General features: G+C 37.3%; 1 protein-coding gene across 2 annotated transcripts in view; it reads left to right on the forward strand.

The window, feature by feature from the left end:
- Positions 1 to 15,831, forward strand: part of atp2a2b (ATPase sarcoplasmic/endoplasmic reticulum Ca2+ transporting 2b) — a 38,291-nt gene that overhangs the window by 19,831 nt on the left and 2,629 nt on the right. For both annotated transcript variants that reach the window (XM_081390856.1, XM_081390855.1), the window contains 14 exons: positions 1,485 to 1,565; positions 3,404 to 3,489; positions 6,059 to 6,523; positions 9,282 to 9,370; positions 9,467 to 9,569; positions 9,926 to 10,057; positions 10,222 to 10,341; positions 10,483 to 10,701; positions 10,884 to 11,219; positions 11,905 to 12,125; positions 13,468 to 13,670; positions 13,767 to 13,852; positions 13,944 to 14,077; positions 14,952 to 15,069. In XM_081390856.1, the coding sequence (XP_081246982.1) occupies positions 1,485 to 1,565; positions 3,404 to 3,489; positions 6,059 to 6,523; positions 9,282 to 9,370; positions 9,467 to 9,569; positions 9,926 to 10,057; positions 10,222 to 10,341; positions 10,483 to 10,701; positions 10,884 to 11,219; positions 11,905 to 12,125; positions 13,468 to 13,670; positions 13,767 to 13,852; positions 13,944 to 14,077; positions 14,952 to 15,069 (2,393 nt within the window). The remainder of the gene's footprint in view (positions 1 to 1,484; positions 1,566 to 3,403; positions 3,490 to 6,058; positions 6,524 to 9,281; positions 9,371 to 9,466; positions 9,570 to 9,925; positions 10,058 to 10,221; positions 10,342 to 10,482; positions 10,702 to 10,883; positions 11,220 to 11,904; positions 12,126 to 13,467; positions 13,671 to 13,766; positions 13,853 to 13,943; positions 14,078 to 14,951; positions 15,070 to 15,831) is intronic.

Below are 15,831 nucleotides of genomic sequence, written 5' to 3' on the forward strand. Positions count from 1 at the left end.
TATATATACACACACACACACATTATATATGTATATGTGTATATATATATATGTATATGTGTGTGTGTATGTGTATATATATATATATATATATATATATATATATATATATATATATATATATATACACATATACATATATATACATATACATAGTTTATAGATCCTTTAAACTATATATAGTTTACATATACATCACATACTGTTTATTACATGTGTGTATATATATATATGTGTGTGTGTATATGTATGTATGTCTGTGTGTGTATGTAGGGATGGGAACCTCTCCATAGGAATGAAGTAACCTCTCTATATACATTCTATGGACTAACAATCTCATCTCAAACAAAATCTGTTTACGTTGGGTGTTAGCTTGACCGTGCACCATAGTTCATATCAAAATAACTTTTCCATTTTAGGAGATGTGTTGGTTGTTGGTCTGATACCACCCGTCATGTCCCTAGAGGCCTATCGGTGCTGTTGCATGTTGGTAAAAACTTAGTCCAGAAAAGGCAAAGCATCTGAGACAGTATCCTCAGGTTATTTGAAGTTCTTTCCACCCAGAACATCCTGTGAAAAGATTCTTCGTCATGCCCGCTCTTTCATAAAATTGATTTACACATCAGGCAGATTTAAACAGACGCCATCTCAAATGACTAATAAACGTCAAGTGTTTTAGCATGCTCAAGTATCCAACGCCTTATTCATTAAGAGATTTGTTTAGAAAAGATTACGGTATTTACATTTGCTCTTTTCCTAGTAGCAATTACTAAACCCCCCTCTGTTTGTGGAAAGAATGAAGCAGAGTCTATTTTTGTCTACGTCAATGTCGAACCAAAATGTTTCAAAGCTGCTGATGCTGTTCATTAACCACTTCAGTGCAGGTTTTATCTGAAGATGTTGAGGTGATCCTACTATGCGTCTTAAAAAGGACTGGATGAGATGAAGCATTGCCATCATTTTTGTGATATTTGGTTTTGTAAAGCTTAAGGACTTAGCAAGTGCACCTTAAAAGGTTTCTGAGAGAACTGTTGAAATTTAAACCCAACCAACCCATGATAACATGGTTTGTACTGTTTTCTTTTTAGATGAGTGATGTATTTTTGGCTTTCATTTCATCCCTTGAAAGCACAATCCGTTATCGTCAATTGCCAAGCCATTAACTGAGATGATACTTGAGATTCAAAAGGTGCTTGCTTGGGGGTTCATGGTTTTAAATTGGCACTGTGCCTTACAAACATCGTTTGAAAGTGTAATGGCACCTTTGTTGTAATCAGTGTTACAGCTTTTTTTGGATCCATAGAGCCTGACTTGCTTTGCTTATAGGGATCCAAGTCCTTTTTCCTGAATTGTTCTTGCTCTTTTATTGCTGCTTGATTATGTTCTTATAAATTTGAAATGGCTTGACATGTTGACATGTTGTTTTGGTTTGCTTCGAGCACTGGATTATCTCTATCTAACAGCATGTTTTTGTTTCCTTTCAGTGGGTGATAAAGTTCCTGCTGACATTCGCTTGACTTCAATCAAGTCAACGACCCTGAGGGTGGACCAGTCCATTCTAACAGGTGAGAACAATGGCATTGCCTCAAGTTGTCTTTTTAAATGTACGGTCATACTAGGCTTTGAGTAGGTAAAATTACTATGGACATTGCAGTGTTTTATCAGAAACAGGGTATAATGTCTCAGTCTGGAGATTCTGTTTTTAATAAATAATGAATCCCATATAACAAAATAAATTCAGAATCTTCTACTTCGAAATTTTTATTCTTAGTTTGTATTGAGCCAGGAGGTTAATCTATGATGTTGTGGTCAAACATCTTTATGCTAATTTGCTGGCTACAGTTCATCGAACTTTGTTACACAAGAATAGACGAAATTACTTCACGCGTGCTTGCGTTTCCGCTCTCCTGGGTTCACGTGCACATGAATGGAAGTAAATGGAGTCCAAATAGTATTTGTTCTTTGAGTCCTTTTTTTTAAATTACTTTTTGATCTTAATAAGGGAAGAAACTTTGACCTTGGCTTTCGCACCGGGTAGAACTAGCCCCAAGATCTAATAGTTCCCTAAGGGCTTTTTTCCTGGTTGCATACGCACCGCCAGTAGGAACTCTTAAGTGACGTAAGCTGTGCTTGTTGTTGCGACTTTTATTTTGACGGAGTGGCTGACTTTTATTTAGATGGTGTTGAGAACGCCAGAGCCTGAGCACACAGCGCTCCTATTTTCCATTAGTTTATGATCTGTTTAACAGCCCTGTCTTACGTTATTAGATATAATGTTGTACAAAAATAGATGTTATACAAAAAGTAGACAGTATATGAAAAAGTGTTAGCATTTGCCGTGTGGTTGATGCCCAATGTCTCTAGCTGAGAAGTACATAATCATGTTATGGTCCAAAGTCGTGTTGGATTTTTTTCCTAAGAGTTCCATCTTCACCATTTTCCATGTTCGTAGAGTTAATTTGTGGAGTAAATATATAGGCTATAATTTGTGTGTACATGGCTTTTTTAAAAATGGTGGGCGTGTGCGTTCAGCCATTCAGCGAACAATTACGTCACTGGTAGTTCCTATTGCGCTGGGTTAGACCCTACTCTGAAGTAGGAGCTAATTGAGTTCCTAGAACTAAAATCATTCCTAGTTCCTGCGGTGTGAACACACCAAAAAGCGAGTAATTCCGCCAATAGTTCTAGAAACAATAGTTCTAGGTTCCTCCTGTGCAAAAGCCCCTATACATTGAATATCCACAATTTAAAAAAAAAAAAAAAAAAAAAAAAATTTGCAGCCTTCCTAATGCTGTATGTTCTTAGCAAAGACATCACAATCTTAGATGTTTTGTCTTTTATTTTTGTATTTGTAAAATGTCACCGTACCCTTTTATCTCATCACAAAACCACGGTTAAATATAGTTTCTATTGCAGATGTGATTAAGATTTAGCTTAGCAGGGTGAACAGCAGTGCAGGAAACACTGCTGCAGTAAGCCACCTTATAAAGTCACTTCAGTAGTTCATATGAGGTGGAAAAATAAGGCTTTTTTTCCTGAGAAGGTTCAGTGCTACTTATTTTAAAGGTAGGTCAGCTGTGCCCAGTCTCTGCAGTCCAGTTAGGGGGAAAGACAGAAAGGAAGTGCTCTTGTAGGACTTGTGAGTCTTGCTTCACTGCCTTAATTGGTAACGGCCAATAATCTTTTAGCTGCTCCATCCATGGCTATTTTTTGTTGGGATTCTTTGCCATCCTGACCAGAAATGAACTGTTAAAGCAATTGCGCAAATGCACATCAAGGACTTGAATTGGGACACCTGCGTGATGAACTGAAAACCTAATCCTCATTGTGTGGATTCGAGGGCAGTCAAGTAGTACTAGAACTTTGATTTCACCAACCTGTCACGTGTATCTTCTCTTTGCAGGAGAATCTGTGTCAGTAATTAAGCATACAGACCCTGTCCCTGACCCTCGTGCTGTGAACCAGGACAAGAAGAACATGCTCTTCTCTGTAAGTCAGACCTCTAATGACTGCTGTCAGCATATTATTTGTGGTGCCTGATAATGCAAGCCTTATTATTACTCTTTAGGGTTTAGGGGTATTTAATATTTACTCTTTAATATTTAGGATTAGACAAAAATACAATAAAAACAGTAATATTTGTTTACAAATCATAATAACGGTTTTGTATTTTAGTCTCCTTTCATGTCATTTCTATTATGCTGATTTGGTGCTCAAGAAACTTATTTCTTGACTTAAGGCATATTAATGTTGAAAACTGCTTAATTTGTGGAAAACCATGATATATATATATTTTTTTCAGGATTCTTTAATGAATAGAAAGTTCAAAAGAACAACATGCATCCTTGTTGAATATTATTGAGTATTTAGTACTGAGTATTAATTTATTTTAAAAAATCTTGCTGACCCACTAACATTTGGATGGTAGTATAAGTCGTAATATATATTTGAGTAATAGCATCATATCTGTAAAAGTATTTTAACAGATATATTTAAGCAAACAACCACTAAAATGTTTTTGAAGGAATTTTATTATTATCAGTTTTGCACAGATGTGAGGGATTTGTATTAGGGATTTTAAATTATGGTTAAAACCAATACGTTATGTTATGGCTGATAACAGCCAATATTAAAATGTATGTTTTTTTCTAAATAAAAAAAAAAGAAGAAATCTAATTTAGGCAATACAACATTATAATACTACGGAGCCCCTGAGGGGACCTGTGGAAAAAAAAAAATAGGACTTTCGCGTGCGCACGAGAAACTATCGCGTGCGCACGAGAAACTATCGCGTGCGCACGAGAAACTTTCGCGTGCGCACGAGAAACTTTCGCGTGGGCACGAGAAACTATTGCGTGCGCACGAGAAACTTTCGCGTGGGCACGAGAAACTTTCGGTTTGCATTATAGCGTCATTAATACAAATGTGGAAATATGGATGATGTATATATCATTTATGTTGTTGTTTGACGTTTTGAAGTGTATATTTTAGCAAAAATCTCAAGCAAGGTGCTATTAAAGACAAGATTAAGAGGCATATTTTAGTCACAATTCAAATAATTGTATTAACTTTGAATATAGGCCTACTTTTAATAAACTTTGTATTTGTATGTGTATTGATAAAAAATAAACAACAGGCTAATAATCAAGCTATTGAGATGAAGGAAACATTTTTTTAAAGAAGTAAAGTTCACAAGATTGCTATTTATCTTGATCAAACTGTTCCGTCATCAGCTCTTCCTCAGTTCCGCACTGCAAAATAAAATAGTCATCCTCTGCTGCAGTTGTACGGATTCTTAACGCATTTATTGCAACTACATTTCATCTTTTTCTCATCAAACAACCAGATTAACGAATGGTTCGACACAACCCGTACCGAAGAGCCTAGACAGGTCTTTCTTCTGTATAGATATACTGGGTAAATGACGACTGTTGGTCTACCATGGTCGCCCTCGTCCAGTAAGTTTTAAATAATAATAATAATAATAATAAATTAAGATATAAATCAATATAATTCGTTGTAAATTAAATATTTTAAACAATAGCTACAAAAAGGTAATAATTGACTGTATAGTCCTAACGTTCATGCATGAACTGTCATTCAGACTTACTGTCTAACAACCAGAGAACAGAGAACATCAGAGATATTAAAATACATACTCTACTGAGTTTTATGATGTAGGCCTTTTTTATTAAAATGTATTAGCCTAGAATTTATAAGGATGCGCGCTTGTGCGTGGCGCGCTCAGTCATGTTGAGAGGGAAACACGCATTATATTATTAGGCTAGTCTATTCAGAAATAGTGTAAAAGACCTGTAAATAAAATACAACATTAACATTATAAACACTATTAATAACATATAGGCTATGCGTATTTTACTTCCCCATAGCCAAATCCTTAATCGGAAAACAACAAGAAATGAAAAATAAGTAACCCCTTATAATAATAATAATAATAATAAATGCATAGTAGTCTATAAAAATAGCCCATTGTGCCCTTTATTACAAACAACTTTTAGCCTATTTTAAACGCCAAGCCTAAACGAATTTATTTGAATCGAAACTGAAACTATACTGCAAAGTTAGTGGTTAAATATTTTAGTTCACTTGCTTGAACAACTTAATATATAATTATATATAAGTAATGCATTGAATAATACGTTGTTTAAATTGTGTTCAAACGTGAATACGTCTATTAAAGGGTGTATATGTGTACAAAGAGAATCGCAATACTGACAGTATTTTTTTTTAAATAAGAGTTGCTGATAACTTCTGGATTTGAAATACAAATAGTGAGTATGTGTTTGTGGTACAGCAGCGGATCAGTTACGCACTGCAAACGCAGCGTATGTGAAAGCACTATTGCGCGTGCTGCTCTGCACTGCAACACGCACTGCATATGGAGTATGTGTGAAACGGGCGTCAGTTGCATGATTTTGAACAAATTTTGTTTCTAGAAAACTTTACCAATAGAAAATTTAAATAGGTTTTTAGATTGTTTATGATTGAATATGGTCATAATTTAAAACTCACCTTTTTTTTAACTAAATGTTTACAGGGTACCAACATTGCCGCAGGCAAAGCGGTGGGCGTAGTGATTGCCACCGGTGTGAACACCGAAATTGGCAAAATCCGTGATGAGATGGTGTCCACAGAGCAGGAACGCACACCACTCCAGCAGAAGCTGGATGAGTTCGGCCAGCAACTGTCCAAGGTCATCTCGCTCATCTGCATTGCCGTGTGGATCATCAACATTGGACACTTCAACGATCCCGTTCACGGTGGCTCATGGATCCGCGGGGCCGTATACTACTTCAAGATCGCCGTGGCGCTGGCTGTGGCCGCCATCCCTGAAGGCCTGCCCGCCGTCATCACCACCTGCCTGGCTCTGGGTACCCGTCGCATGGCCAAGAAGAACGCCATCGTACGCTCTCTGCCCTCGGTGGAGACCCTGGGCTGCACCTCCGTCATCTGCTCGGATAAGACCGGCACGCTTACCACCAACCAGATGTCCGTTTGCAGGGTGAGAATGCTGGGAATATTATACACAATTGAAGTGGGCTTGCAGCTTCAGGGCTCATCAAAAATAACTTACAACCTCTGTTATAATGAATTCTGTTTAGCCCATTATTTTATTCCTTGGCAAAAGAGTCTGTAATTGTTTAGAAATTTGCAGGCTGGGGTTCAGCCAAGAGCCGAGAGTGATATTACTGCATAGACAATTGGCTCATGAATAAAAATGACATTCATGATGGTATTGATTTAGCACTAGTACGTTACTTGGCCTCAAACTAAAGTCGTGGGAAAGCTGTTAATCTGCAGCTTTGATATTGCCACGATTAATAATTTTATTTAGTTTTATCTTAGTTTCTCATGACCTTGTGTTAGACCACCCCAGGTTTCCTCTGTATTTCCTCTATATATGTTGTTTTCCTGTTTGACATGGTTTATTTCTCTATTTCTCCTTCATTGTGTATACTGTATGCTTATCTCCTCTCATCTTTTGTCACCCTCCTCATCTGCTCTTCTCCAGCTTGACTGCGAGAGCTGATCAGTATGCGGTAGTCAGTTACTTGCGGTAGTGTTACATAACTGACCTTGCGTGTGTGTGTGTGTGTGTGATATCTGCCTGTGATCCACAGCAGCGCCTTTGCTGTGGGCTGTACAGTCAAGCATGCAAACCGATTGTGAAGCGCTTCTGGTTTTAATCAGTTTTGTGTGTAAAGGTTAAAATTTAGTTGCAGGCTTGCTTTTCATTTTAATAGAAATTATTTTAAATATTATGCTTGATTTATTCTGTGAATGCTCAGGATGTGGTTAAACCAAAATTATTTTTACCCTAAATGTCCCGTTTGCCTCGACTGTCTAAAATAATACTATATGGGAAGGGTGCTTCTAAAATTAGCAGCGTTTCAGCTGAAGGAATGTAATCTTGTTAACTCTAACCATTAAGCTTGTACTTGTGTTAAATAGTTAACTCGTCTTGACACGATTGATACCTTTATCTGTGCCTTATTGAGGTACAGTTACTTTTTTAAGAGTTCATATTTAGTGATGGACCAATATGGATTTTTGATTGATTGCTGAGAGCTGGGTGCCTATTATATTATATTATATTATATTATATTATATTATATCATATCATATCAGACCTTTTCATTTTTAATAAGGTGAATAACAAATAATGCAATGAAATATATATTAATTTTACATAGTTTACTAAATTAGAACTTTGAATCTGTCATAAATTGAAAAAATAAAAACACAAAATAAAGATTTATACTTTAGGTAGCAACTTCTTGATTCTGTTTAGGGTTTTCACAAATAAAGAAATGTTAAAAACTTGAATAAAAAGGAGGTAAACACTGTAACCAACAGTGCACTTAGTAATCTGGGCGGTATTTCAGAAAACAGGTTAACTTACCCTCACATACACCCTAAACAGTTGATTAACCCAAACCTTGAATATTTGAGGTATGCTGGTTCCAAGGCCGCATACCGTCTTATGAAAGATTAAGACGCTAAGATGATTTTTACATTTCTTGTAGGGTTAGGGTTAGGGTCATTTAAATTCACTTAATAAGTGCATAGAAACATGCTGAAAACCACATTAGGAAAACAATGGTAAAGACTCAAGACACTTAAGCATCATATCAGCATGTTTTGCCCCCTCATTCACCAAAAGCTTTTTCTATAGGAAGCGTTAAGTTTGATTTTGTTTTTCCATCACTTTTTTTTTTTAATTGCTAATATCAGATATGTTTCATGTTTAAAAGGTTAGTTCATCCAAAAAAATGTCGTACTGAACCATAAGACTCTTTAAGAACCTGAAGATCTTTTGGATGAAATTTAAATAAAAGTAAGCTTTCTGTCCCTCCATTGACAGCCTACACAACTACCACTAACAAGCCCCAGAAAGGGTGTAAAGACATCATCAAAGTAATCCATGTGGCTCCAGTCCAGTGGTTTAATCTCAATTTTATGAAGCGACACGATTGCTTTGTTTGCACCAAAGAAAACATTATTTACCACTTTATTTGCAAAATATTAATCTCCAACACACGTTCAAGAGAGCACAACAATGCATGCGTGTTGTTGACACGAGAACGGACGTTGTTGAGTGAACGAGATTAATATTTTGTTCTTTCTGGGGCTTAAAGTGGTAGTTGCGTAGCTGTCAATGGAGGGACAGAAATTTCTCAGATTTCATCAGAAATATCTTCATTTGTGTTCCTAAAATGAACGAAAGTCTTACGGGTTTGGAACGAAATGAGGGTGAGCGATTTTTGGACGAACTAACTCTTAAGTTCTTCTGCTAAACATGTCTTTCTCCACAGTGCCTAGCGCCTTTGAAATTAGTGCCTGTCTCTCTCTCCCCCACACTCTTCTGTCTCTGTGGTTCGACTGTTGTCCACTGGGTTTTATCACTACAGCAGGAACGCTGTTCCACTTTACCATCCCACTCACTCTCATCTCTTTTATGCTCTTCTCTTCCTTGACATATTGGGGGATCTGATTGTCTTTTGTGCTTAAAATATCCTTAATGCTCAGTTGCTTATGTTTGGGGGGGGTTTTGGCTGGGTTTTAAAGGCCTTCTGAACTCTTAAGTGAGTGTCATGTAAAGTGTTTACATCTGTAGTGCTGGTATATCCAGGTCAGGTGGAGTAGGGATCTTTTCATGAGGTGCTTTCAAACATCAGAGATCATCTGTGGTGGGATGGCCTGCCACCTGCTGGTTGAGATTTTGTTTGAATTATTTTTTTGTGTCTTTTTTGTTCCAGATGTTCATTGTTGATCAGGCAAATGGAAACAGCTGCTCTCTAAAAGAGTTCACCATTACTGGCTCCACATACGCCCCTGATGGACAAGTGTGAGTTTTGCTGCCCATGTGCACACTGATATTTCAAAGTGCATGAGACGCCTCTGTTTAGCAACCTCTTTTTTTTTTTTTTTTTTTTTACTCCAGGTTTCTTGAGGGTAAACCAGTGCGATGCTCCCAGTATGATGCTCTGGTTGAACTGGCCAGCATCTGTGCTCTGTGTAACGACTCCTCTCTAGATTTCAACGAGGTTAGTTGTTAACATTTTCTGGTATATGCAGTATCCTCTGTTCATCCATAAAAGGCAGCTAACTAATGTGTGGAACTATATTGTCTAGCTAGCATGTCATTTAATGAATTAATTTGCTTAAATATAATTTTAATTTTTTCCCCATATTTTTAGTAATAATAAATAACATTTTATACATTTATAAAGTATAATACAAAATAGGATTGAATTTTAACATTGGTCATTTGTATTATATAACATGAAAACAAATGTCTGCTTATCAGTATTAACCAGAATATTTATATCAGTGGATCCCTAGTGCTTGTTTAACAAACAGCAGTTCTGAAGAGTTTCTAAAGAGTTTCTGTGTATGTCAGGCCAAAGGTGTGTACGAGAAGGTGGGAGAAGCCACAGAGACCGCTCTAACATGTCTGGTGGAGAAAATGAACGTGTTCGACACAGAACGAAAAGGCCTTTCCAAGGTTGAGTTGGCGAACGCTTGCAACTCGGTATGTCAAACATTTCCAACCGCAGATTATGAGTTGGTTGCAACCCTAGTGGGTCGTGTGGTTGTGGAAGCCCACATTAATTTCCAAATTTACTTTCTGTGTTTGATGTAATGGCAGCTTTCATCTCCGAGTAATTTCTTGTATTCTTTCTTTCTTTGTCTCAGGTCATCAAGCAGCTGATGAAGAAGGAGTTCACTCTGGAGTTCTCCCGAGACAGAAAGTCCATGTCAGTGTACTGTACTCCCAACAAACCTCGCTCATCCATTGGCAAGATGTTTGTTAAGGTAACGCCACGTTTTCCATGGAGACTTTAGCACTTCAGTATTTCATTTACCTGTTCCAAACAGGACTACTTAACGTTTGAAATGTGTTGTGGTACAACAATGTGCCTGCAGCTTCCTTAAACTCATTATTTCTGGGTGCAGGGTGCTCCAGAGGGAGTGATTGACAGATGCACGCACATCCGTGTGGGTGGGAATAAAGTCCCTCTGACAGCAGGTATTAAAGAGAAGATCCTGTCTGTGATCCGTGAGTACGGCACAGGACGTGACACACTGCGCTGTCTGGCTCTGGCCACCCGAGACAACCCATTGAGCAAAGAGAGCCTTGTACTGGAGGACTCAAACCGCTTCATTGAGTATGAGGTGAGAAGAGCTTTTTTGTGTTACGACAATCACAATAATGTGTGTATATGTATGTGTGTGTGTATGTACATATGTATGTACACACATGTATGTGTGTATACATGTATGTATATGTATATTTATATTTGAATTAACTACAGAATTTTAATAGACGTTTATTATAATTGCTGTTTCTCCTTTAGACGGACCTGACCTTTGTGGGATGCGTGGGCATGCTGGACCCACCCAGAGCTGAGGTGGCAGCTTCCATCAAACTTTGTCGTCAAGCTGGCATTCGAGTCATCATGATCACTGGCGACAACAAGGGCACAGCTGTGGCCATCTGCAGGCGCATCGGCATCTTTGGCGAGGATGACGATGTCTCGTGCATGGCCTACACTGGCCGAGAGTTTGACGACCTGTCTCCTGCCGCCCAGCGTGAGGCAGTGATCACTGCCCGTTGCTTTGCCCGTGTCGAGCCATCTCACAAATCCAAGATTGTGGAGTTCCTGCAGTCCTACGATGAGATCACTGCCATGGTAAATTAGATTGTGAAATCGTAACAAATAGTAACAATGATTTTATGTTCAATTTCAGTATAAAGTTTGGGGGTCAGTAAGATTTTAAAATGTTTTAAAAAAAAAATTCTCTAACCAAGGCTGCATTTATTTGGTCAAAATACAGTAATATTGTTAAATATTACAGTTTAAAATGACTGGTTTATAAATGTTAAAATATAATTTATTCCTTTTATTTATTCTTTTATTCCTGTCCTGGCAAAGACAAATTTTTACTGTAGTCACTCTAGTCTTCAGTGTCAAATCATGATCCTTCAGAAATCATTCTAATATGCTGATTTGCTACTCAAGAAACATTTCTTATAAATTTTGAAATCAGTTGCTACTTAATATCTTTTTTTTCAGGATTTTTGGATTAATAGAAAGTGCAAAAGAACAGTGTTTATTTGAAATTGAAGCCTTTTTTAACATTATAAGTGTCTTTACTGTCAGTTTTGATCAATTTAATGCTTCCATTCTGAATAAAAGTATTTCTTTGAAAAATATCTCATTGACCTCAAACTTTTCAACAGTTGTGTATATTTATGTATTCATATAATTCTTTATTAAATGACTATAAAGATGGAGGAAGGATTTCCTCTAGATGTTTTCATTGACAAAATCTTTCTCCCTCGACTGACTTGACTTGTTGTGTTCATTCCTGCAGACTGGAGATGGTGTGAACGATGCACCTGCTCTGAAAAAGGCTGAAATTGGCATTGCTATGGGGTCAGGCACAGCAGTGGCGAAGACCGCTTCAGAGATGGTCCTTGCTGATGATAACTTTTCTACCATAGTGGCCGCTGTGGAAGAGGGTCGAGCCATTTACAATAACATGAAACAATTCATCCGCTACCTCATCTCCTCAAATGTCGGCGAGGTGGTCTGGTAAGGATCCTAACCTTTTGCTAACATTACTCATTTTTTCTTTATTTCTTTTTACTGGCCCGTCCACAAACCATTTCGAGTCAACATAAAATGGCTATTGCAATCTATTTAACTTGTGAAATCTTATGTACCATTAAATATTTTGGGCTTGGTAAGATTTTTTACAAATGTTTTTGAAAGAAGTCACTTATGCTCACCAAGGCTGCATTTATTTGATCAGTAAAAACAGTAATGTTATGAAACACTATTACAATTTAAAATGATAGTTTTTTTGTTATTTGCATACATTTTAAAATGTAATTTCATCGTGTGATGGTAAAGCTGAATTACTTGAATTAGTAAAGACTTTTACACTGATCAAAAATGATAGACTTTTTTTTTTGTAACAATTTAATGCGGCCTTTCCGAATAAAGGCCCGTTCACATAGAGGACGATAACTATAACGATGAAGATATAGTTCTAAAAATCTTTCTAAATATAAAAGAATAAGTTCTCACCACAACTATAACGATAACAACACAGAGGAACGATATCGTTTGAAGCAATTTCACAATTATTTTCAGCTGATGAATAAAAACATTGACAGCAGAGGATAACAAAACTGCAGGGTGTTAAAGTTGGTCATCTTTAGTTATAGTTCTTGATGTAAAACGATTTGATTTAATACTATAAATCATACTTTTGAGTATCAGTCTATTTCTAAGTGAACAGGGTTTTCAGTAAGAGAAAATTATTATTATTTTTTATCAATCAATGGGTGTCGGATACCAGAATGGTTATTAAAGCAATAAGCCCTGCAAAGCCGTGATTTACAGTGAATTTAGAACAGCTAAGGGACATTGTCTGCGGAGTGCCTAAAACCCCCTTAGCTGTTCTAAATTCACTGTAAAATACGGCTTCAAGGCTTGCAACACATGCAGCTACAAAGAATTATTATTGGCAGTTGCACAGTAATACTAATGTAATGCGGTCACAGGTGTATGTTTGTTGAGTAATTTACAACGGTTTTGAACGCAGCTCAATTAATCAGAATCAAGGACCTGAACTATCTGTTTTATAATAAATTATATATTCTATTATATTGTGTTTGTATTTTATTCTTTTTTTTAAATAGTTTAATCAAGGTTTACTATTCATCCTGTGTGCCAAAACGGAGCAAGTCAGTTTCTTCTCAATCTTGTTTTGGCACGATTTAGTCTCCATCCTAAAAACGGTACAATATAAATGACAACACCGTGAAATGTATGCCTTGAGCAAACTCAGATCACTGCCAAAGTCCTTTTGACATTCTTCCAGTTGTTATCTAATCGTTTAACTCACTATGTGTATTCTCTCTGGCAGTATTTTCTTAACGGCAGCTCTGGGCTTCCCCGAAGCTCTGATTCCAGTTCAGCTGCTGTGGGTGAATCTGGTGACGGACGGTCTGCCTGCGACCGCTCTGGGCTTCAACCCACCCGACCTGGACATCATGAGCAAACCCCCTCGCAATGCCAGAGAGCCACTTATCTCTGGCTGGCTCTTCTTTAGATACCTGATAATTGGATGTGAGTGCACCACTGGCTTTATTTGCTACATAATATTTATCTTTTTTGTGGGTAAAGAAAGATTTGACATGTTATGTTCTCCATGTCACCCTAAAGGTTATGTAGGTGCTGGTACTGTAGGTGCTGCTGCATGGTGGTTCATTGCTGCTGAAGATGGGCCTAGAGTCACCCTCTATCAACTGGTTAGAAACTCCCCTTACATTTGAGTACACTCTTTCTCAATCACATGCACTCCAATGTCTTAATTCGCTTCTATCGTTTTCATCTCTGCAGAGCCACTTCCTTCAGTGTGCACCGGACAACCCTGATTTTGAGGGCCTGAAGTGCGATGTGTTTGAGTCTCCCTATCCAATGACCATGGCTCTCTCCGTACTAGTGACCATTGAGATGTGCAACGCCCTCAACAGGTCAGTGTCGGAAGTTCGCTACAATAAAGGCACATCACAATTATTTACATCTGCTATTAAGATTCATCCAATCACAAGCAGTAAGACGAGACATTGCTGTATACACCTGGAAGTCATTTTCTTATAACAATGTTATCTTACCGATATTTTATTGGACTGTTCCAGTTTTCATGCAAATAGAAAACATTTTTATGAAGTAAGCTCATCAAAGGACTTGTTTAGTAAGATTTTACCAGAAAAGTTTTTAGAAATTGTATCATGTGTTAATGTTAAAAGTCTTGTATAGTATTAATTGATGTATTTATTTATTTTTTGTTTTCATGGTTTTTATTTTTTATTGTATATAAAAACTATTTTTGTAATTCAGTCCTGAAGATAGATAGCCATAGATGCTGACATGGCATTAAATAAAACTAAGCTGAAGTGATCTTTACAGTTTACAATTGTACTCTACAGATAGTGTAGTTACATGCATTTTCAATGAGTACTGAATAGAGTTTGACATTTTGAGGAATCACAAATCTTTTTATACCCTATTTATCCTTGTATTTGGCTGTGTCCAATTACAATCATATCAGCTAAAATGGAGCTTAAAGGGATAGTTCACCCAAAAATGAAAATAATGTCATCATTTACTCACCGTCAAGTTGTTCCAAACATGTATGAATTTCTTTCTTCTACTGAACACAAAAGAAGTTGATGGGTAACTGTTTGGTTACCCATATTCTTCAAAAAATTTGTGTTCAGCAGAAGAAAGAAATTCGTACAGGTTTGGAACAACTTGACAGGTTTTAACAGCATAACTTGTGGATTATATAAATATGCAACCAGTCAATCAATTTCACAATGTTATCTTCTTGATGTCCTGTCATAGTGTTTCAGAGAACCAATCTCTGCTTCGCATGCCCCCCTGGGATAATGTGTGGCTGCTAGGAGCCATCTGCCTCTCCATGTCCCTCCACTTCTTTATCCTTTATGTGGAGCCCCTGCCGGTAAGATCAGTTTTCATCAATATGATCATCAGTTTCAGTATATTGGTTCTTTTGTTTTTTTTGTTGGTGTTTTTTTGCAGTCTTTGTAGAATCTTTTTTTTTTTTTTTTTGATAAATATTTTTAACTGTATAAACTCTTATACAATTAAAATTACAATTAAAAACATTATGCAATACAATTATGCAATTGTGACTTTCTCTTACAATTCTGACTATATCACACAATTCTGAGAAAAAAAGTCAATTGTGAGATATAAACTCATAGCCTGGCAAGCCAGACCTACATCAAGTTGTAAGGTCTGGAAACTCACCATAGACACGGCTCAATCCGAGGGGCGGGATAAACGGCTGTCTTTCAAATTCCCTCTGCACGCAATAGGACAGCGCTTCAACCAACCAGAGCGTTTTCCCAACAGCGGAGCTAACGTTAGTTGATAGATTCAACTTTTGCCATATCTGGCCGGCAAAACGACGTCGACGAACACATCTTCCTTTTTTTAAGAATGACTTAAGTGCCGTTCTTTGCTCTTTTCTCAAAGAAAAACTTAACTCCAAGTCCTCCAGAGTCGCGGCCAAAGCCGATTCGAAAGACCGTTGTTCTCCAGCAGCCGTCATTCTTTGTTTTCAAGTGGCAGGTAACCGTCGCAACTCTGTCGTCATTATGTTAAGCCCGCCCCCGCCTACTCTATACACGACGTGATTGGCCTGACCCAATTTAGTTTTTTGCAGCTAGAAGGTCTATTGAGAGTTGCTAGACCCCCC

Source organism: Scardinius erythrophthalmus, assembly GCF_964197995.2.
Source record: "Scardinius erythrophthalmus genome assembly, chromosome: 17".
Classification (NCBI taxonomy): domain Eukaryota; kingdom Metazoa; phylum Chordata; class Actinopteri; order Cypriniformes; family Leuciscidae; genus Scardinius; species Scardinius erythrophthalmus.